The following is a 22,269-nucleotide window of genomic DNA, read 5'->3' as shown; positions in this document are numbered from 1 at the left end:
ATTTTGCTGAAATGGACATTTATCAAGTGATTGCAAATATACCTTGTTCTAAATAGACATTAAGTTTTAGATTCTTAGGGTGAAATGATTGTGGTTTTGTTTTATAGAGAGGTATAATAAAATTCTTAATATATATATGTGAATATATAAATTAGTTTCTCTGAGCTAACTCAAAATTATTTGCATTACAAAATTTTCATTTATCTACAACTCTCTCAGATACATTGACTGAAATGAAATACTTTGACTATCCTAAGACCACGTTAGTGTTTCAGGCTGAAATTATGGGCAGTTTTAGGCACCAAGGCTTCTGGATTTATGTGGTTCTGGAGAACATAAAGGATTTAGGTGAATGAAGAGTTTAATTGGTTTGAACAAAGTGTGTGAGTTGTGGAGGGGTGATGGAAATGGAGGTTCCAGAGTAGAGAATATCTTAGGTGTGGGTTGAGGTTAACCAGATGAAATGGAACTAACTGGGCTCAGAAGGGAACTTTTTTTTTTTCTTAAGAGACAGGGTCCCACGCTGTCACCCAGGCTTCAGTACAGTGGCACCATCATAGCTCGGTGCAGCCTGGAACTCCTAGGCTCAAGCGATCCTCCTGCTTCAGCCTCCTGAGCAGCTGGGATTATAGGCACACCCCACCATGCCTGGCTAATTTAAACATTTTTTATAAAGATGGGGTTTCCACTATGTTGCCTAGGATGGTCTCGAACTCCTGGCCTCAAGCAAGCCTCCCGCCTCAGCCTCTCAAAGTGCTGGGATTACATGGATGAGCCACCATGCCTGGCCCCTGGAACTTTATTATAAAGGGAAATTTCTCCTTTTCTGTCACCACCTCCCAACTTACTTTTTAGTTTTCTTCTAGCCTTAAGGCCTGGGTATTTGTAGGAACTGGAAATAAGAGTAAACCCATGGTCTGGAAATGTTATGTGTCCACTGCAGACCACTGGCTTCCTTACGGAGTTCTTGATGGAAATGAAGATGTTTCTTCAAGGCAGCTTTTTGCCTAAGGAGACAACCCCACCCCCAATTCCAATAATGATTAAGCGCCCTAGAAATTGTCCTCATAAGCCAGCAGGATAACTTTAGATTCAAATAATTATCAGTTAGACTTGGGCTGTTGATCTTGGATTTTAGTGGAAGATCATACCCTTCATTTAGTAAATTTACACACAAGGTTTGGAGTACCGTGAGCCTCCTATTGGAAAAGTAAAAGGGAAGGCGTAATTCACAGTTCTTATACTGCTAGAAAGGACTCCCTCATTTAAGAGATGAGGAAACAGGCTAGGTGCACTGGCTCATGCATGTAATCCCAGCACTTTGGGAGGTAGAGATGGGCAGATAGGCCAGGTGTTTGAGATTAGCCTGAGCAACATGGTGAAACCCCGTCTCTACTAAAAATACAAAAACTGCGGTGGCAGCGCCACTCAGGCGTTGGGTGACACTAGATGGATGGACTGTCACGTGACACGAAGTGGCTCCAAACAGGAAGAGGACGGAAAAGATAACCGTCCCCAATGCCGAGACGAACCGGACCTGCAGTCACGACGAACAGCAAAGGTCAATATCTGACACAGCCAACCTATCCTGTGCAGCCTCCTGGGAGTCCAGTATACCCTCAGACCTTGCATCTTTTTCAGGCTCCACCCTATACTGATGCTTCACCTGCCTACTCAGAGCTCTGTCGTCCAAGCTTTGTGTACCCAGGGGCTGCCACAGTCCCCACCACATCGGCCGCATTTTCTGGAGCCTCTCTGTATCTTCCCATGGCCCAGTCTGTGGCTGTTGGGTCTTTAGGTTCCACAATCCCCATGGCTTATTATCCACTTGGTCCCATCTATCCACCTGACTCCACAGTGCTGGTGGAAGGAGGGTATGATGCAGGTGCCAGATTTGGAGCTGGGGCTACTGCTGGCAACATTCCTCCTCCACCTCCTGGATGCCCTCCCAATGCTGCTCAGCTTGCAGTCATGCAGGGAGCCAACGTCCTCGTAACTCAGTGAAAGGGGAATTTCATGGGTGATTCAGATGGTGGCTACACCATCTGGTGAGGAACCAAGGCAACCTTTGTGCCGGGAAAGACATCACATAACTTCAGCACTTCTCACAATGTAACTGCTGTAGTCATATTAACCTGAAGTTGCAGTTTAGACACATGTTGGAATGTCTTTCTGATGCCCAAACTTTCAAGCACTTTCCAAATTTAATAAGGAACCATGTAATGGCAGCAGTACCTCCCTAAAGCATTTTGAGGTAGGGGAGGTATCCATTCATAAAATGAATGTGGGTGAAGCTGCCCTAAGGATCTTCCTTTAACTTCTCTGGAGTAATACTGTGCCATATTGGTCTTTGCTGTTAGTAATAAAACATCAAATTAGGTTTGGAGGGAACTTTGATCTTCCTAAGAATTAAAGTTGCCAAATTAGGGCCAGGCGCAGTGGCTCACGCCTGTAATTCCAGCACTTTGGGAAGCTGAGGCAGGCGGATTACCTGAGGTTGGGAGTTTGAGACAAACCTGACCAACATGGAGAAAACCCGTCTCTACTAAAAATACAAAATTAGCCAGGCATGGTGGCGCATGCCTGTAATCCCAGCTACTCAGGAGGCTGAGGCAGGAGAATTGCTTGAACCTGGGAGGCAGAGGTTGCGGTAAGCCGAGATCGCACCATTGCACTCCAGCCTGGGCAACAAGAGCGAAACTCCGTCTCAAAAAAAAAAAAAAAAAAAAGTTATGAAATTATTCTGATTGGTCTTTAATCTCCATTGTCTTTGATTTATATGACTTGTTATAAATGGAACGCATTAGTTGTCTACTTTTTCCTTTCCATCCCTTGCCGCACCCATCCCATTTCCAACCCTAGTCTTCTATTTCCTCCTGCCAGTCTCAATTGAATCAATGGTGCAGGACAGAAAGTCAGTCAGAGTAATTTCCTTCTTTACTCACACTTCTCCCCACTTGTCATCTTTTAACTAGTCTTTCACAAGGATCCTCTGAAACCCACTCTGTGCCCCAAGCACAGATCCCATTACTTCTGCTTTCGTATTTCCTCAGGCAAAAGTGGAGGGTGCCTTTTGGACCCTCCTCATAGGTTGTCTCTACATACACGAACCTAACCCAAATTTGTTTTGGTGCCAGAAAAACAGCTATGTTTGAACAAAGATATCGTGCAAACTGTACTGTGAACAACAGATGGTTTAAAATATGAGGGGCAGCTGGGCGCGGTGGTTCACGCCTGTAATCTCAGCGCTTTGGGAGGCTGAGGTGGGTGGATCACGAGGTCAAGAAATCAAGACCATACTGGCCAACATGGTGAAACCCCACCTCTACTAAAAATACAAAAATTAGCCGGGCGTGGTCGCAGGTGCCTGTAATTCCAGCTACTCAGGAAGCTGAGGCAGGAGAATCGCTTGAACCTGGGAGGCAGAGGTTGCAGTGAACCGAGATCATGCCACTGCACTCCAGCCTGGTGACAGAGGGAGACTCCGTCTCAAAAAAAAAAAAAAAAAAAAAAAAAAAAGAGGGGCAAGGAGGAGGATGCATTTCAAAAGCCTGATTGATGTGTTCAGAGCCAAATTAAGAGGAGTTTTCAGATCAAAAATTGGCTACCATTTTTTTGTCAGAGTGTCTGATGCAGCTACTAATTTGGCTCCCCAAAATTCCTAGACTGGGTTAATAAGGTCATACTGTGAATGCCTCACTACAAAATGACTTGAGTCCAGTGAAATCTCATTAGGCTTAAGAATATTTCAGGGATCCTTAATGTTTTGATTTTTGTTTTCTGAAATTAGATTTTATTTTGTCTTATAATTTCAGTTCATCTAAATTGTGAGTTCTGTACATGTGATGTCTGACTGTACCATTGACTGTTCTGGAAGTTCAGCATTGTATGTCTCTCTCTACACTGTGGTGCAGTTAACTTGTGGAATTTTATGCTAAAAATGTAGAATAAAGACTATTTTGAATATTTGAAAAAATAAATAAATAAAAAATACAAAAACTAGCCGGTATGGTGGCGCATGCCTGTACTCCCAGTTACTTGGGAGGCTGAGGCACAAATCTCTTGAATCTGGGAGGTGGAGGTAGAGATTGTGCCACTGTACTCCAGCCTGGGCAACAGAGTGAGACTCTGTCTCAAAAAAAGTGGGGTGGGGTAAGGAAATGGGCCAGAGAAGTTGAAGTACCAGGGCCAATGTCACAGTGAAGATGAAATAAAGCCAGTTAGTATCAAATTCTCCTGAGTCTTGGTAGAGTGAGGCTCTTCCCCTCATTCTTTTAGTTATTTGGTTCTCTGCTTTCAGCTACTTGGACTAGCCTTATAAATTGCCCAGCTTTCCCTTCGATGACTGTCAGTTTTCTTCTCGTGAAAAGTTGGAACTCCCAATAGTTTGCCTGTGGTCTCGATATTTAGGAACCTAATTCTGCTTCTATGGTACATGGAATACATAATTTTGAAATGGAGTCATGGCTTTCCTAATGATCCATTTTGTAATTCACCTAACAGCTGAGGAAAGTCCAGAGAAGGAAGAACTTATGGTTAGTAGACAACCTTGAAATTGAGTTGCACTGGCTGCCTTCTCTTTTTGGTCCCCTAAAGAGTATTTATCATCTTAGATTCAGCTTAAGTTGTGGACAAATATCAAGGGGAAAAGTATTTACAGTTAACTTTGGAATCACAGTTTTCTGGGTTGTGCCTCTTTACCCTTCAACTTTGGTGGTTCTAAAGAGGGATGATTATTAGTTGCTTTCATTAAGGAAGGGAAGTTCATGATGTAGCAACTATAGAGGACCTAGCTTTTTGAAGAGTCAATTGAAACCCATACCTCAGTTTTTATTATCAGAAAGATGCAATGATAATCACTATTGTAGGAGAATAAAGGGGGAAAATTCCCCTGGCCCTGGATGACTTGGATTCTGTGCTTTTTCTCCTAACAAGGCCCTCATGTTAGATCTGGTCTTGGCCCACATCCCTAACTTCATCTGGAAGTATTCTTTGCCCTTCATCCACTTCATTCCATCCATACTGTCTTTTATTCCAACATGCCAGTCTCATTTCTTTTTTCAGACCTTTGTATTTACTGTTTACTTGCTGGAATATTTTTCTCCCAGATGTTTAGGTGGCTCTTTGTTATTCAAGTTTCACCATATATGACACCTCTTCTGAGAGGTCTTGCCCTGGCTAACCAATTAAAATAAGCCACCTGCAATCCTATCACATCCTTTTTTTTTTTTTTTTTTTTTTTTTTTTTTTGAGACAGAGCCTTGCTCTTGTTGCCCAGGCTAGAGTGCAATGGCACGATCTCGGCTCACTGCAACCTCTACCTCCCAGTTTCAAGCAATTCTCCTGCCTCAGCCTCCTGAGTAGCTGGGATGACAGGCGCCCGCCACCATGCCCAGCTACTTTTTGTATTTTTAGTAGAGATGAGGTTTCACTACATTGACCAGGCTGGTCTCGAACTCCTGACCTCAGGTGATCCACCTGCCTCAGCCTCCCAAAGTGCTAGGATTACAGGCGTGAGCCACCGCACCCGGCACCCCCTGCCTTTTTTTTTTTTTTTTTTTTTTTTTAAAGAGAGAATCTTGGTGTGTCACCCAGGCTGGAGTGCAGTGACTTGATCTTGGCTCACTGCAGCCTTGACCTCCCAGGCTCAAGCGATCCTCCTGCCTCAGCCTCCCATGTAACTGGGACCACAGGCATTCACTACCACACCCGGCTAATTTTTTGATTTTTTTGTAGGGATGGAGGTTTCACTTAGTTGCCTAGGCTGGTCTTGAACTCCTGAGCTCAAGCAATTCTCTCATCTTGGTCTCCCAAAGTGCTGGAATTAACATGTGTGAGCCACTGTGCCCAGCGTCCTATCACATATTTAAATTTTTTTCTGTATAGCATTTATTGTTGGCTTTAAAAAATATTTGTTTAGAGTCTGTCCTCACTCTCACCCCTGGAATGTAAATGCGATGGGAAGACAGACCTTCTCTGTCTTGCTTACTCCAGAATTCCTAGTGTCTAGGACAGTGTTTGGCACATAACAGGCACTCAGTAGATATCAAGGAAGGCAGTGGGTTTGAAATCGGGAGGTCTTAGATCTGGTCCTGGCATTGTCCCTAAGTCACGTTTGTCTGTGATCAAGATCCTTTCCCTCTTTGGGACTTGCTTTTTTCATCTATAAACTAGAGGATTGAGGTAGATATCTCTAAACTCCCTTGTAGATTCATTACAACTTCTTTAAGCCATGGAGGAATCCTTGATATTTGCAGCAAAATAATCCCTCTATGCCTTTCAGTCTTCCAAACCATGCTTGGGGTCGGGGGACTTTTCTTGTCTAAAGGCAGTGCAAGGCTGGCCCTAAGCACTGGACAGTGAAGCCCTTGGACCATCCCCCTATGGCAACTGTTGCCCAAATGTCCAGTACCTGGCTTGTTCCTGGGCTTGTTTCATGGCTTCTTCCAGAGCCAGTCTTGCTGCTTCCTCTTCCTTTTGCCTCCTCTCCTCTGCCTCCAGCTGAGCCTTCTCTTCTTCCTGTTTTCGCCACTGGTACTCCAGTCGTTCCTCTTCAGCCATTTCCATCAGGCGTTTTTGTTCTTCTGCTAACTGCATTTCCAATTCCTTTTGCCTTTGCTTCTCTGCCTCTGCAGAATAGAAAAGGGGGTGGGCTCAGCAGGGATCAGTTTTGGGGAAAACAATTTTCTGATCCAATTCTCAAATCTGTGATTCTGAAGGACTCCCCGTGAGAAATTTTGCAGTTTACCTGCTAGCAGGCTGCCACATCCTCTCTGGGGAGTACCTTAGGCATTAATTTACTAATTTGAGAGTCCTTTATTAAGCACCTACTACGTGTAGTACACTATGCAGTTAATACAAAGCCTTGGAGAAGAATTTTTCCAGAGCCCGGTGTGTTTATGTGGTGGTATGAAGCTGGGTTAGAGAAGAGTGTCAGATCAGTTTCTAGAGAAACTTGGTGCTTCCTAGCCGGGTGCAGTGGCTCAAGCCTGTAATCCCAGCACTTTGGGAGGCCGAGGCGGGCAGATCATGAGGTCGGGAGTTCGAGACCAGCCTGGCCAACATTAGTGAAACTCCAGCTCTACTAAAAATACAAAAAATTATCTGTGCATGGTGGCGGGTGCCTGTAATCCCAGTTACTCGGGAGGCTGAGGCAGGAGAATTGCTTGAACCTGGGAGGCAGAGGTTGCTGAGATCACGCCATTGCACTCCAGCCCAGGCGACAGTGCAAGGCTCTAACTCAAACAAATAAACAAATGATTTTTAAAAAGAGGCTGGTGAGATTCCACATATCAGCACCTGAAAGTCTGCCCTGAAGCTATCCAGATGTTTGTGGCTGTTTCCGTCTGCTCAGGAAGAGGCAAGGAGTAGGACTGTGTCTCCAATTTAGGTAGCTCCTGAGCAATGCCAAAAGGGCAAAGGGAAGGGCAGGATCCCAGTTCAGGAGATTGTTGGATTGAGAGCAGGACTCTGGAGTCATTTCCACAAGCAAGTCATTACTTTCTTATTTAGATCTATATTAACACACTATAGTCATACATAATCACTTTGAAAAAAATAGTTTATATATTATTTAGAGTGCTTAACACACTAACGCCTAGGATAGGAATAAATGAACACTCACAGTTGGATAAAAATGTTTCTGCCCCAAATAGAAGAGAGAGCCAAAGAGCTCAAGAACCCCCTCACCGGCCCTCTCGGCTTCCTCCTGCTGCTTTTTTCTCTGTAGTTCTCGCAGTTTCCTCCGAAACTCCTCTTGCTGTTGCCGGGCTCTCTCCTGGGCTGCTTTCAACCGGAGCTGCTGCTTTCTCTCCTCCTCCTCCTGCCGCTGCTGTTCTTCTTGGAGTCTCTGTTTCCTCAAGCTGAAAAAACACAAGATGGTCAGGGAAATGGCAGAAAACACTGAGGCATCCTTGTGAGATAAGCCAACAGACAGTGCCCATGGGGGAGACTCTGCAGCCCACACGCCACAGGGAGCACCCTATTCCCAGGAGACTCAGTTTTCCAAGGGAGGCCAGGATTGAAGAGCAAAGAGCCCAGGGAGCTTGAAACCAGAAGCCTAGAAGTTTCAGTGCACAGCTCTGTGCTCTGGGGCAGGGGTCTTAAGTTCATTTTTCATGCTTATGATTTTGAAACTCCTGCCTCACAGGGTTGTGAAGATTAAATTGCAGTTGAGGCCTGTGAAAGGGCCTAGCACATTGCAGACAACAAAGTACAGGGGCTTGACAAATGTTTGCTGGACTGAATCTCAGAGCCTTCTCAAGAAGATCTCAGGGTCATCAATGTGAGTAACCCTCACATGGAGTTGTAAACTTGACAGAGAGTGATATTCAGCAGAGTGTATCAATCAGTGCACATGGTTGAGACGCTGCAGCTTATCTCTGGTCAGTGTTGTTCCTAGGAAAACTGAGGATAGAGAAAAATGACATATGCTGTTTTAACTTCAGGGCATGAGTGTCAGAACCAAACATTGCCCCTAGGGGAGGTCAACCGCTGCCTTTTTCTTCTGCTTTCTAACATGGCTGTAGTCTTTTTGGCTTGCCCGACCTACCGGATCTCTTCTGCACGTCTCTGCTGCTCCAGCTCCAGCTCCTCCTCCATCTTTTTTGCTCTCTCCAGCTGTTCCTGCTGGAGCTGCCTTTGCTCTTCCTGCTCCCTTCTCTTCTTCTCCACCTCCAGCCACCTCATCTCGGCTTTTTCTGCTCGAAGCCTGTCCCAGGAAGCCTTCTCCTGCTCCCTCTTAGTGAGGAGGGCCTAAGAAACCAGAGTATTCTCAGTGCAATAAACAGATGGGTCTGTCTCAGCAGTGAGCCCTTCTCCACCCAAGATAGTGTTGTCTCTAATCAAAGATGGAATCACAAAACAGACTCCACACTCTACCCACAGCTGCATAGACTTAGCCACCACCAGCTTGGACTTTCGGGTCCGACTGACCTGGATTCAACGCTCTCTCTTACTTGCTTTGGGATTTAGGGATCACAACTTAAACTTCCCAATATTGTCTTCCTCATGGTCTATTGCCAGGATTAGCTGATGTGATGAAAGTGCCAACATAATGTCCAGTACATGGTAGGTTCTAGAGTTCTCATCCCTGGCTGCACTTTAGAATCACCCAAGGAGCTTTCAAAAATTACTTGTGGCTGGGTGCAGCAGTTCACGCCTGTAACCCCAGCATTTCGGGAGGCTGAGGTGGGAGGATTGCTTGGGCCCAGAGGTTCAAGGTAACAAGTGACCTATGATCATGCCACTGCACTCCTGGGTGGCAAAGCAAGACTCTGTCTCAAAAATATAAAAACAAGGGGCCGGGCATGGTGGCTCATGCCTGTAATCCCAACACTTTGGGAGGCCGAGGTGGGCGGATCACCTGAGGTCAGGAGTTCCAGGCCAGCGTGGCCAACAGGTGAAACCCCATCTCTACTAAAAATACAAAAATTAGCCGGGCATGGTGGTGCAGGCCTGTAATCCCAGCTACTCGGGAGGCTGAGGCAGGAAAATTGCTTGAACCCAGGAGACGGAGGTTGCAGTGAGTTGAGATCTCACCACTGCACTGCAACCTGGGCGACACAGCAAGACTCTGTCAAAAAAAAAATTTATATATATATATATATATACGAAAACAAAACTACTTGAGGCCAAGACTCTACCCAGACCAATGAGAATCTCTAGGTGGAAGGCCTCAGTTGTTAAAAAGTTTCTTGAGTGATTCTAACATGAAGCTAGAGCTAGGAACCACAGGTTCTAGATAGAAGTCATTTTACTGGCATTGGCTCACACCTGTAATCCCAACACTTTGGGAGGCTGAGGTGGGCAGATCACCTGAGGTAGGGAGTTCGAGACCAGCCTGACCAACATGGAGAAACCCTATCTTTACTAAAAATACAAAATTAGCCAGGTGTGGTGGCGCATGGCTGTAATGCCAGCTACTCGGGAGGCTGAGGCAGGAGAATTGCTTGAACCCGGGAGGTAGAGGTTGCAGTGAGCCGAGATTGCGCCATTGCACTCCAGCCTGGGCAACAAGAGTGAAACTCCCTCTGAAAAAAAAAAAAAAAAAAAAAAAAGAAGCTATTTTACCAGGGGAAAATTTTAGGTTTAAATGGGTCAGACTCACATTTAATCCCATAGAAACTCACCTTTCCAATGGAATGTTGTTCTTTCAGTTTATATGAAGGTTGTCATAGCTTTCTTTTTCTCCCTAGTGCCTCTTTCTCAGAAATATGCCTATGAAGGGAACCTTGAGAGGCGAGCCTTCCAGGAACTCTGTGTATCCAATTCAGAGAAAAACCTCCTTGCTTTTTAGCCTTTGCAGAGGCAGCATAGTGCTATGGATTGACAATAAATCTAAGAAATGCTGATGATCTCGCAGGTTCAGAAAAGTTTTGCCCATAGGTTAAAATTTTCATCTGTTGTGCAGAGCAGAATTGTGTGATCGAGGCAGCTGGGAGGGACTGAGAACTATAAAGGAAAATCTTCCTGGAATCCTTTTTGGAAGTCCATGAGCCATAAAATAAGTAAATAGAGGCCGGGCGCGGTGGCTTACGCCTGTAATCCCAGCACTTTGGGAAGCCGAGACGGGCGGATCACGAGGTCAGGAGATCGAGACCATCCTGGCTAACACGGTGAAACCCCGTCTCTACTAAAAAAAAATACAAAAACTTAGCCGGGCGACGTGGCAGGCGCCTGTGGTCCCAGCTACTCGGGAGGCTGAGGCAGGAGAATGGCGGGAACCCGGGAGGCGGAGCTTGCAGTGAGCTGAGATCCGGCCACTGCACTCCAGCCTGGGTGACAGAGTGAGACTCCGTCTCAAAAAAAAAAAAAAAAAAAAAAAGTAAATAGATAATAATTTAAAATGGTGACAAGAGTCCTGAACTTGGAGTCACAGGACCTAACCTTAAGTCTTGGCTATACCACTCGATGGTTGTGCAGTTTCTGGCAACCTGCATTTAACTCTTTCCAGTTTCTATTTCTGGATCTGTAAAATGGGGCTAATCACACCTGGCTCACAAGGGTGGTTGTAAAGGTTAATGTAACATGTGTGAGTTTAACTGTAGTGGCTTAGTTGTGTGTGTATTTGTAGTATTTAAAGCTACTTTGTAATTTTTTTGTGTAAGATGTCAAAATGAAGTTCAGTACCTTAGTCTCAGTGGAAGAAATAGTAACTTATTCCAACAGCAGAGGAAAAATGGGCTGTTTTGGTCTTACTGACAGATGACATATCTATATGGCATTCTTTTTTAGTTAATTGCAGGGATTTTCTTTTTTCTTTTCTTTTCTTTTTTTTTGATTAGAGATTGAGTCTTGTTCTGTTGCTCAGGCTGGAGTGTAGTGGAGTGGCATAATCATAGCTCACTGCAGCCTCAAACTCCTGATCGCAAGGAATGCTCCTGCCTTGGCCTCCCAAAGTGCTGGGATTACAGGCATGCGCCACTGCACCCGGCCTAATTGCAGCAATTTTCAAGAGTAATTTTTCCTTACACTCAGTTTTTCTCTTCAGACCTTCACATTAGAATCAAGGACCCTGGAACCAAGTGACTCTTACATCTTGTGTTTTTTTTGAGACGGAGTCTCTCTCTGTCACTCAGGTTGGAGTGCAGTGGCGTGATCTTGGCTCACTGCAACCTCTGCCTCCTGGGTTCAAGTGATTCTCCTGCCTCCCAAGTAGCTGGAATTACAGGTGCGCAACACCAAGCCTGGCTAACTTTTGTATTTTTAGTAGAGATGGGGTTTCACTATGTTGGCCAGGCTGGTCTTGAACTCCTAACCTCGTGATCCACCCTCCTTGGCTTCCCAAAGTGCTGGAATTACAGGTGTGAGCTACCACGCCTGGCTCGAAAGCACCTTGTAAAAGCAGGTGTACAAGCTGTGTACGATAGGTGTACTACACACCTATTGTAAGCTGTGTACAAAGGTGTACTATATGTGTACAAGCTGCTTCTCTCTGTTCCAGCTGTATCCTGCAGAAACGCAGATTAGGAAAGCAGGAATTTCCACAGCCTTTGGGAGGCAAGTAATAGATGAGCCCTAGCCTAAGTCAAGGAAATATGCTCGGCTCTGACAGCCAGTATCCATGTTTCCCTGTAACCATGAGTCCTGTACCTCTCAGAGATGGGTGCTGTGCTCATTTCCTATTCTTTACAGGGTGGACACTTGCCCTGGCAATGTGCAGGCCTCACAGAATGCATCATCACCTCAGAGGGGCTTTGCTACCCCTGCATCTTTGATTAGGTCTGGCTTCTTACTGGGGTCAGAACGTACCAAAGTAGAACAATAAGACCATTAGGTAGTGGAGCTGTTTTAGTAAGTGCAATATAATTAGGGGCAGCTTTTCCCACCTCTGCAGTCGTGCCAAGTGAGAACAGAACTTCCTCTGTCAAGCTGAGGACATCAGACCCTACCTTGGAAGGGTCCTCACAGCTTCTCTCTTCTTTAGATTCCATGTTGCCAGTGACAGTTGCAATCTGGGAGGGTGATGATCTTCCATCTAGAGAAACTTGAGTCTCCTGGGCATCATATTTGGGAGAAAGCCAAAGGTCCTCTACAAAGGAGTCTGAAGCAAAGGAACCTCTATTTGAGGTGTCTTCTGTTTCGTCAGAGTTGACATCAGGCCCACTCAGCTCTGCCGCTGTCTCCAGATTTCTTTCCTTCTGTGTCCTTTTCCTTTGGGGTCTTGTTTTTTTTTCTAATTTTTTTTTAGCCTTTGAGTCCTTTGACTTTCCTGGGGGAGAACAATTGGGGATAGAGATATAGCTGAGTTAACTTAATGTGATCACTAGACATCCTTTTTAGTAACTGTTTCTTTTTTTTGAGACAGGGTCTTGCTCTGTCGCTCAGGCTGGAGTGCAGTGGCACGATCATGGCTTACTGCAGCCTCGACTGCCTGGGCTTGTGATCCTCCCACCTCGGCTTCCTGAGTAGCTGGAACTGCAGGCATACCACCATGTCTGGCTAATTTTTGTATTTTTTGTAGGAACAGGGTTTTGCCATGTTGCCCAGGCTAGTCTCAAATCCCTGAGCTCAAGCAATCCGCCCACCTCAGCCTCCCAAAGTGATGGGATTACAGGTGTGAGCCACCGTGCCTGGCCCCTTTTTAGTAACTTTTAAAAGTTAGCATGCAGTGGATTTCACCTGGGGTGCAGATTCCTGGCCCCAGCCCCAGAATCTGGTTCAGTGGGAATCCATATTGTAACAAACACCCCAAGTGTTTTGGGAAGAGTAGTTCACAGACCACCCTTTGAGAAACTACCTTATCCTCTTTGGATCAACTGACATTCAACCGTCTTGCTATTAAATAAGTTCTATTTCAGCTGGCGTGGTTGCTCACACCTGTAATCCTAGGACTTTGGGAGGCTGATGTGGGCAATTAACGAAGTCAGGAGTTTTAAACCAGTTTGGCCAATATGGTGAAACCCCATCTCTACTAAAAATACAAAAATTAGCTGGGCGTGGTGGTGGGTGCCTATAATCCCAGCTACTCGGGAGGCTGAGGCAGAAGAATTGCTTGAACCCGGCAGGCGGAGGTTGCAGTGAGCCGAGTTTGTGCTACTGCACTCCATCCTGGGTGACAGAGTGAGACTCTGTCTCAAAAAAAAAAAAAAGTTCTATTTCACTCTGACTTATGGAGGGGGCAGGACCGTCCAGAGGGGAGGCTTGTACACACAGCTGGAAAGTCATGCCTTGAGAGTCTGACTTGAGGTTGCAGCTTTGCAACCTGGCAAAGTTCAGCCTTCCGCACTCTAAGGACCCTTCCTTCGCTTCACCTTTGGTGGGGGCACCACAAGTATTTCCTTTTCCTAATTCCGCTAATGCTACCCAAGTCATGGGCTACAAAAATGTAAACTCAGCAAGAGATGAACAAGCAAATCTCAAAAATAGGTTTCGCTCAGGAGCATATCCATTGCTGTCCTTTCTGGCAGCACTGGATTTGTTTGGAAGGTCTTCTGAATCATGTGGGCAGTAAAGGATGGGTGTAAGTTTTAGGCTAAAGAAAGTCTTCAGAAGCAACAAAATCCGAGTTCCTGGTTAGGCTCAACCTAGGGAACCAAGACAGAAACTGTAGCTTGGAAGATCATTCAACACTTGTGGCGTCCTTCCCCTTCCCAAATGCTCTCACTACCCAATACTCCGATTATGTGATATAGTTATTATTTTTTGGAGGTAGTGGCAATAGAATCTGTTGGGAGTCAAATAGGAAAGGACAAACCCTGGGTCTACCACTTTACTGTCTGATCTGCTTGATATTATGTAAGTCACCCAACCTTGCTCAGCCTCAGTTGCTACATGAATATAATAATAACACTTCCTTCATGGAGATGTTGTGAGGATTTAACGAGATCACATATACAGAGTCCTAATAGAGTAGGTATTCAGTAAATTGTTATTATTATAATTTCCTTTCTTGGTGATCACAGGCCTCTAGGCTCCCCGCTTTCCTGTATCTCTGTCTATTAAGATACTGACATGACGTAAGGCTGCAATACCATCTTAGCTGTAGTAGTCAAGGAGACTCAAAACAGAGAGTTTGTCCGGTAGGATCCATGCTAATTATCCATACTACCTCCAGACCCCTAACAGAAGTCTTCGCCAGGTTGTTACTTGCAGGCACACTCTCTTACCAATGGCAGCCTCTGCTTCCCCGTAGACCTTTCCTTCTCTCTCCCTTTTGGGTCCTTTGGTTTTGTCTTTCTTGGGTCTTTTCTTTCTCTTGGACTTGTCAATCAAATCCCTCTCCTAAAGGTGAAAAATCAAGGAAGGGGACTATGACATGTATAGGAAATGAAAAAAATCCATCAAAGAAGATTATGTCGAACAAGGTGACAGACTGGCTTAGAATGGAATTTGTGTGGGTTCCAGGTGAAGTAGAAGAGTGAATCTTAGAGAATGCAGAGCCGATGGGGAGACTCAAAGGTTCAGCCTTTGATGTAAAACTGCTGGGTATAATTTCATACGAGGAAAGAGGAAGAAAAAACACTTAGGGCCTGCTTCCTTTCTTAGTTTCTAAATCATGATCTACAGGGCTGAGTCAAAGTGAAACAGTTTTCACCTTTGGTAGATTGGTGTTGCCATGATTAACGGTTAACTATTCTAAATCAAAGCCAGCTTTATTCACTGCGGAATTATTTGCTAACTTTCAGGAAACCTCAGGCAGATGACCACAACTATGTCAGTCTTCACTTTTCCCCATGGGCTAGAACAACACAGTGGTTCCTCCTAAGAGAGGATGGCAGACTACCCACTCAGTACCTTTGTAGGAATTAGAAATGGGGCCGGGTACAGTGGCTTATGCCTGTAATCCCAGCACTTCGGGAGGCTGAGGCAGGTGGATCACTTGAGGTCAGGAGTTCGAGACCAGCCTGGCCAACATGGTGAAACCCCGTCTGTACTGGAAAAATACAAAAATTAGCTGGGAGTGGTGTCACATGCCTGTAATCCCGGTTACTCGGGAGGCTGAGGCAGGAGAATTGCTTGGACCTGGGAGGTGGAGGTTGCAGTGAGCCGAGATCGCCCCACTGCACTCCAGCCTGGGCAACACAGTGAGACTGTGTCTCGGGAGGAAAAAAAAAAAAAAAAGGGAATTAGAAATGATGTTCCATCCTTCAGGAGGATGCAGCCCAATGTGGCTGTGCAGGGCTTGGTAAGCAGACCCCAGGCTGGACCTCAGTGCCTCCCTCATATCAGGTGCCCTTTATCAGGTGCCCTCATATAGTTAGCAATCTATACAACTGTACATGGTATCCTTGATGAACTCCAAGTAGGGCTTTCAGACCAAGCTTTTAGGGGTTTACACTCACATGACTGATGCTGGCTGATGTCTCCCGGCTAAATAGTCTTGGTTCAGCCTTCCCTTCTCTTTCTCTTGGAAGAAGAGATGTATACACAGCGCTCAACTTCTTGGGTGACTCAGGCCCGTATCCCAGAAGTCCTTTGTGTAGGTGGTGTATATCATAATCTCTGCCCCTTTGAAAAGAGCAAACCAACAGGACCAAACTAAAGAAAAACTCTGGTGGAAAGAAAGAGGGCAAGTGAACCAACATCGAGCACGTGTTCTCTGCAGGCACTGTGCCTGACATTTGACATACTTAGTCAACTCTTTTTCTTCTGCATACCCCATGGTAAGGAAGATTAGAAAGATTGGTCTTCACTTTTGGGGTTTCCTCAGGATAAACCCTAAAACTTAGACAGTGGGAGAAATAGTTTGCTCTTTGGGGTTGCATATTTATGCTTTTAATTGAATGGCATATAATTATTTAACTGAAATTTCTTCTATCAAAGGATTAGCTGGAAAAAGAAAGTGACCTTTAAGAAAGATTGTGTTAGGAACATGTAACTATCCATTCATTCCTTTATGCCCTCTGAATTCTTTTTTTTTTTTTTTTTTTGAGATGGAGTCTTGCTCTGTCCCCCAGGCTGGAGTGCAACGGCACAATCTGGGCTCACTGCAACCTCCACCTCCCTGGTTCTAGCGATTCTCCTGCCTCAGCCTCCTGAATAGCTGGGATTACAGGCACCTGCCACCACGTCCGGCTAATTTTTGTATTTTTAGTAGAGACAGGGTTTCACCATGTTGGTCAGGCTGGTCTCAAACTCCTGACCTTAGATGATCCACCAGCCTTAGCCTCCCAAAGTGCTGGGATTACAGGCACGAGCCACCATGCCTGGCTACATGCCCTCTGAATTCTATCCTTGATCAAATTCAGCCACTAAAAGGTCATGTGCTGTGTTGGTTTTATCCATTGTAGAACTGCTGTCATTCGCTGTTTGCCGTGATGATAACTGGCTTATGCCCTCTGGGTAAAAAGGACACTGAAAAGCAGCCACATGGATTGCAGTGACAGCAGCAATATCAGCTACTGTGTGCCTGCTGTGTGCCAGGCCTGGTTCTGGGCATTTTATTTTATTTTTTTAGCTAAATGAGTATTCTCTTTACTGTGCTCTGCTAGTACACGGCCTTACTGTAGAAACTTGAGAAATATTTGTTGAAGGAGGTGAATGGAATTTCCTGTAAATATATGAGACTTTAAATCATTCAATGTCACTCTATAAAAGCCTATAGGAGAAGTCTCCTTTAGAATTTAGTGCTTGGAAAACCTTTAATTTCCCTGAGGAATAGCTATGCTGCAAATGAGAACCACAAACCTGATTGTTTTGCTTTTTTTTTTTCCCCAGAAATCTCTATGTCAGGAATCCTTCTGTCAAGCCTTAAATTAAGTCACAAAGGCTATAATGACTTCTGTGAAATGTTTGTGTTTTTTTCTTCTGATTTAAAATTTTTTTGTGTGTTTTTTGGTGGGGCTGGTTGTCATAAGCATTTAAAATACATTGTGAGGAAAGATCAGGTATAAAATTCTAAAAATGGAGTTCCTCTGGTGGCTGTCTTATTCATCCAAGTGCCTTTCCCCCTTTATTCCTGGGGAACACAAAAACTTTTTGACCCAGGAGGGAATCCTTACATTCCTGGGCAGGTGATGGCGGGTTCTTAAGTCATCGAGGTTTTCGGGAGGTCACAATAGGCTGCAGTTCCAGATGGAAGCAGAGAGGCCACACCAGCTGCCACTACCGAAGGTACTTAAGTGAAAACACTATGCCTGACAGGCCAGGCTTGCAGTAAGCACATTAGTACAGTACACAGGAAGCACTCAATACAGGCTAGCAATTATTATTAATATTGGTGTTAAGATTATTAGCATTATTTATTTTACTCAGAGCTGATTGAATGCTGAGGGGAGAAACCCAGGTTGAAGTAATAGATTTCAGCTTTCTAGGCATCTCTGTAGATCTCAGATTGGACAAATGGAAAGAGCTGTTCCCACATGGTTAGAGTTAACTTCACTCTTTACCCAACCAGCCAAATAATAAGGTTTAGGTAGGAAACACATCACAATATAATCATCCCCAAGAATCTTTGTTTCTTAGACAACCGTTTAATTTTGGCTGTCGGAGCACACTGTCAGCTGAGAACTCCCATGCCTGTCTGAAAAAACCAAACTAAATCAATTAAAAATACAAACAAAATAAAAGCAGAGAAGCCCATGTTATTACAACTTTGAATACTTACACCTTTTGCACAATATCTGCCTCTGGGGTCCGGATGTGCTCAGTTTGGGAAGCCCTGAGAGAGTCAAGGGTCATACTCTTTGGCTCTGAATCTGTGAAAACAGAGTATCAATCAATAAAGGACAACAGGCAGCTATCCTAGCAGGAGATCAGACATGGAAAAACGTCTACCTGGTGAGTAGCCAAAGGCACGTAAACTAGAACAACGACGTAGGCTATACCTAGAAAATTAGCAAATACTTCAGAAACCAGGGCTGACACATGGCAAGTAACATTAAAATTAGTATTAAAATATCCTTTGGGAAAGTGATATGACAGTATGTATTGGCAATCAGAAAAATGTTCTAGCCTTTGATCAGGAGTCTCACTCCTGGGTGTTTATCATAAGGAAAAATTCAAAAGAAGAAACAAGCTTTTGTATCAACTTACTTCTTATTAAATTACTTTTCTTTTGAGACGGAGTCTCGATCTGTCACCCAGGCTGGAGTGCAGTGGCGTGATCTCGGCTCGCTGCAACCTCTGCCTCCTGGGTTCAAGTGATTCTCCTACCTCAGCCTCCTGAGTAGCTGGAACTACAGGTGTGTGCCACCACACCCGGCTAATTTTTATATTTTTAGTATAGATGGGGTTTCACCATATTGGCCAGGCTGGTCTTGAACTCCTGACCTCATGATCCACCCACCTTGGCCTCCCAAAGTGCTGGGATTACAGGTGTGAGCCACTGCACCCGGCCAACATTACTATTAATAATGAAAAATTAGAAACAGCTCAACAAGGGAGAAGGGGGAAGTAATATATGATACATTAACTTGACATTTAAAATTATGGTTAAAAAGACAAATAAGCAATATGGAAAATACGATATGACAAGTAAAATTTCATTATAAACTACAGAATAGTGTGTTAGAACTCTATAAAATCTGGATGGATACGAACTGGAAAACAGAAAAAGGAAATAATAGATAACATTGGGAAGTTTAGGTGTGTTGGTACATTTTTTCCTAAAGGTTGTAACATTGAAAAGCAAGTTGATTTTAAAAAACAAATGTTAGGCTCACACCTGTAATCTCAGCACTTTCGGAGGCCAAGGCGGGCAGATCACCTGGGGTTGGGAGTTGGAGACCAGCCTCGTTAACATGGTGAAACCCCATCTCTACCAAAAATGCAAAATTAGCTGGGTGTGGTGGTGCATGCCTATAATCCTTGCTACTCAGGAGGCTGAGGCAGAATAATAGCTTGAACCTGGAAGGTGGAGGTTGCAGTGAGCCCAGATAGCACCACTGCACTCCAGCCTGGGTGACAGTGTGAGACTCTGTCTCAAAAAAAAAATATATATATATCTATATATATATAGTTTTATATATATATATCTCTCTCTCTCTGCAAAAAACATTTTTTTTTTCGAGACAGAGTCTCGCTCTGTTGCCCCGGCTGGAGTGCAGTGGCACAATACCAGTTCACTGCAACCTCAGCTTCTTGAGCTCAGCCAATTCTCCCCACCTCAGTCTTGCAAGTGGCCACTACCACAGGTGTGCAACACTATGCTCGGCTAATTTTTCCTATTTTTCGTATAGACAGGGTCTCACTACATTGCCTAGGCTGGTCTCAAACTTCTGGGCTCAAGTGATCCGCCCGCCTCAGCCTCCAAAAGTGCTGGGATTACAGGCATGAGGCTCCATGCCTGGCCAAAAAACAAATGTTATCTTATGAGGATATGAGGCAGGGTTACACAGGCCATACAGCTAGTGGTCTTTGCTGGGTGCTCTGAAGACCATGTTGGGTTACTCTTTTAGAATGAAGAGTCTCCAGACTAAGACTTCATATTGGACTAGTCTACATCTTATTTTAGTTACTTTAAATAATTTTTTGATTATGGAAGATACATTTTATTGCAGAAAATTTGGAAAACACACATACAAAAAATCATAAAGAAGAAACAAAACTCCCACAGTCAACTCATAACTATTAGAATGACTACAATTAAAGACTGACTGTACTGAGATTTGACAAGGATGTGCAGGAACTGGAACTCTCATCTACTGCTGTTTAGAATGTAAAATCGTACAACCACTAAGGAAAATAATTTGGCAGTTTTTTAAAAAGTTAAATATATACCTGCCATACCATCCAACTGTTCTACCCCTAGGTATTACCCAAGAGAAATGAAAGAAATGAAAGCATAAATCCATACAAAGACTTGTACACAGAGGTTCATAACAGTTTTATTTGTAATGGTCAAAACTGAAACAGCTCAAATGTCCATCAAAAGACAAACAGATAAACTGGTGTGTATATATACAATACAATACAACTCAGCAGTAAAAGGCAATGAACTATTGATATACTTGGCAACATGGATGAATCTCAAAATAATTATGTTGAGTGAAATAAATCATACGAAAAAGTACATACGGCTGACTGGGTGCGGTGGCTCATGCCTGTAATCCCAGCACTTTTGGGAGGCTGACGCAAGCGGATCATCTGAGGTTGGGAGTTTGAGACCAGCCTGACCAACATGGAGAAACCCCATCGCTAGTAAAAATACAAAATTAGCTGGGTGTGGTGGCGCATGCCTATAATCCCAACTACTCGGGAGGCTGAGGCAGAATGGCTTGAACCCGGGAGGTGGAGGTTGTAGTGAGCTGAGATATCCCCATTGCACTCCAGCCTGGGCAACAAGGGCAAAACTCCATCTCAAAAAAAAAAAAAAAAAAAAAAAAGAAAAAAAGTACATATGGCATGATTCCATTTATATAAAATTCTAGAAAATGCAAACTAATCTATAGTGACAGAAAGCACATCAGTGGTTGTCTGGGGATGAAGGAGGCTGGAATAGGGGAGGTATGAGGAAACTTTTGGGAGTGATGAATATTGTATTTTGATTGTGGTGATGGTTTCATGGGAATTGTACAGTTTGAAAAGGTCTAATTTATTGTATGTCAATTATCCCTTGATAAAGCTGCTTTAAAAAAGTAGCAAGAGATATGTTAACACAAGGAAAGTGGCTAAACTAGTGCCAGCACACGGTAAAAACCAACAAGAACAAAAAAAATCTCACCATGCTCTCTCACTCTACCCATATACAACTACTGCAAATATTTTGGTGTATTTACTTTCATGTATATATAGTGAATATCATATTTCCATATAATTGATTTGTGTATATTCAATTTTAATCTACTTTATATTATAATTTTCCCATATAATTATTCTTAAAATTTTTTTTTTTTATTCTTAGAGACAGGGTCTCGCTCTGTCGCTCAGGATGGAGTGCAGTAGCATAATCACAGCTCACTGTAACTTTGAACTCCTGGGCTCAAGGGCCCTCCAACCTCAGTCTCCTGAATAGCTGAGGCTGCAGGTGTACACCACCACACCCAGCTAATGTTTAAAAATTTTTCTTTTTGTAGAGATAGGGTCTTGTCATGTTGCTCAGGCAGGTCTCAAACTCTTGGCCTCAAGCAATTCTCCTGCTTCAACTTCCCAAAGTGTTGAGATGACAGGCATATGCTGCCACACCTGGCCTAAATGTTCTTAAAAATGATTTTAGGCTAGATGTGGTGGCTTATGTCTATAATCCCAGAACTTTGGGAGGCTGAGGCAGGCAGATCGGTTGAGCACAGGAGTTTGAGACCAGCCTGGGCAACATGGTGAGACCCTGTCTCTACGAAAAATAGAAAAATTAGCTGGGTGTGGTGGCATAAGTCTGTCATCCCAGCTACTCAGGAGGCTGAGATGGGAGGATCACTTGAGCTTGGGAGGTTGAAGCTGCCGTGAGCTGTGATGGCACCACTGCACTCCAGCCTGAAAGACAGATTTTTAATATAATAATATAATAATATAATAAGCTGAAAGATTATTAAAAATTTTTTTTAATAGCAGCACAGTATGTTATCGTATGAATATACCTTAAATGACTTAACCAAACATGTAATTTAAAATATTCATATTGCTTCTATTTTTTATAACCATAAAGAACTTTGCATAGAATATCCTTGAAAGGAATTTTTATTTTGTTTTGTTTCTGAGACAGTCTTGCTCTGTCGCCCAGGCTGGAGTGCAGGGGTGTGATCTTGGCTCACACCTCCTGGGTTCAAGCAATTCTCATCCCTCAGCCTCCTGAGCAGCTGGGATTACACACATGCACCACTATGCCCAGCTAATTTTTTGTAGTTTTAGTAGAGACTGGGTTTTGCTATGTTGGCCAGGCTGGTCTTAAAC

General features: G+C 44.0%; 1 protein-coding gene and 1 pseudogene across 1 annotated transcript in view; one reads left to right on the top strand and one right to left on the bottom strand.

Annotated features, from left to right (window-relative positions):
• The window catches only part of KIAA2012, a 138,618-nt gene that overhangs the window by 1,349 nt on the left and 115,000 nt on the right, over window positions 1-22,269 (bottom strand). The window contains exons 16-23 of the mRNA XM_015110675.3: window positions 18,050-18,140; window positions 15,786-15,951; window positions 14,610-14,724; window positions 12,393-12,712; window positions 8,552-8,754; window positions 7,690-7,862; window positions 6,413-6,629; window positions 849-1,007 (exon numbers count right to left, since the gene is read on the bottom strand). Of these exons, the coding sequence (XP_014966161.3) occupies window positions 869-1,007; window positions 6,413-6,629; window positions 7,690-7,862; window positions 8,552-8,754; window positions 12,393-12,712; window positions 14,610-14,724; window positions 15,786-15,951; window positions 18,050-18,140 (1,424 nt within the window). The 3' untranslated portion in view covers window positions 849-868. The remainder of the gene's footprint in view (window positions 1-848; window positions 1,008-6,412; window positions 6,630-7,689; window positions 7,863-8,551; window positions 8,755-12,392; window positions 12,713-14,609; window positions 14,725-15,785; window positions 15,952-18,049; window positions 18,141-22,269) is intronic.
• Window positions 1,374-2,186, top strand: LOC703528 (DAZ-associated protein 2 pseudogene; annotated as a pseudogene).

Source organism: Macaca mulatta, chromosome 12, assembly GCF_049350105.2.
Source record: "Macaca mulatta isolate MMU2019108-1 chromosome 12, T2T-MMU8v2.0, whole genome shotgun sequence".
In the NCBI taxonomy this organism is placed as follows: Eukaryota; Metazoa; Chordata; class Mammalia; order Primates; family Cercopithecidae; genus Macaca; species Macaca mulatta.
The sequence above is the reverse complement of the archived record's forward strand: the minus strand, read 5'-3'. Positions and strand labels throughout refer to the sequence as shown.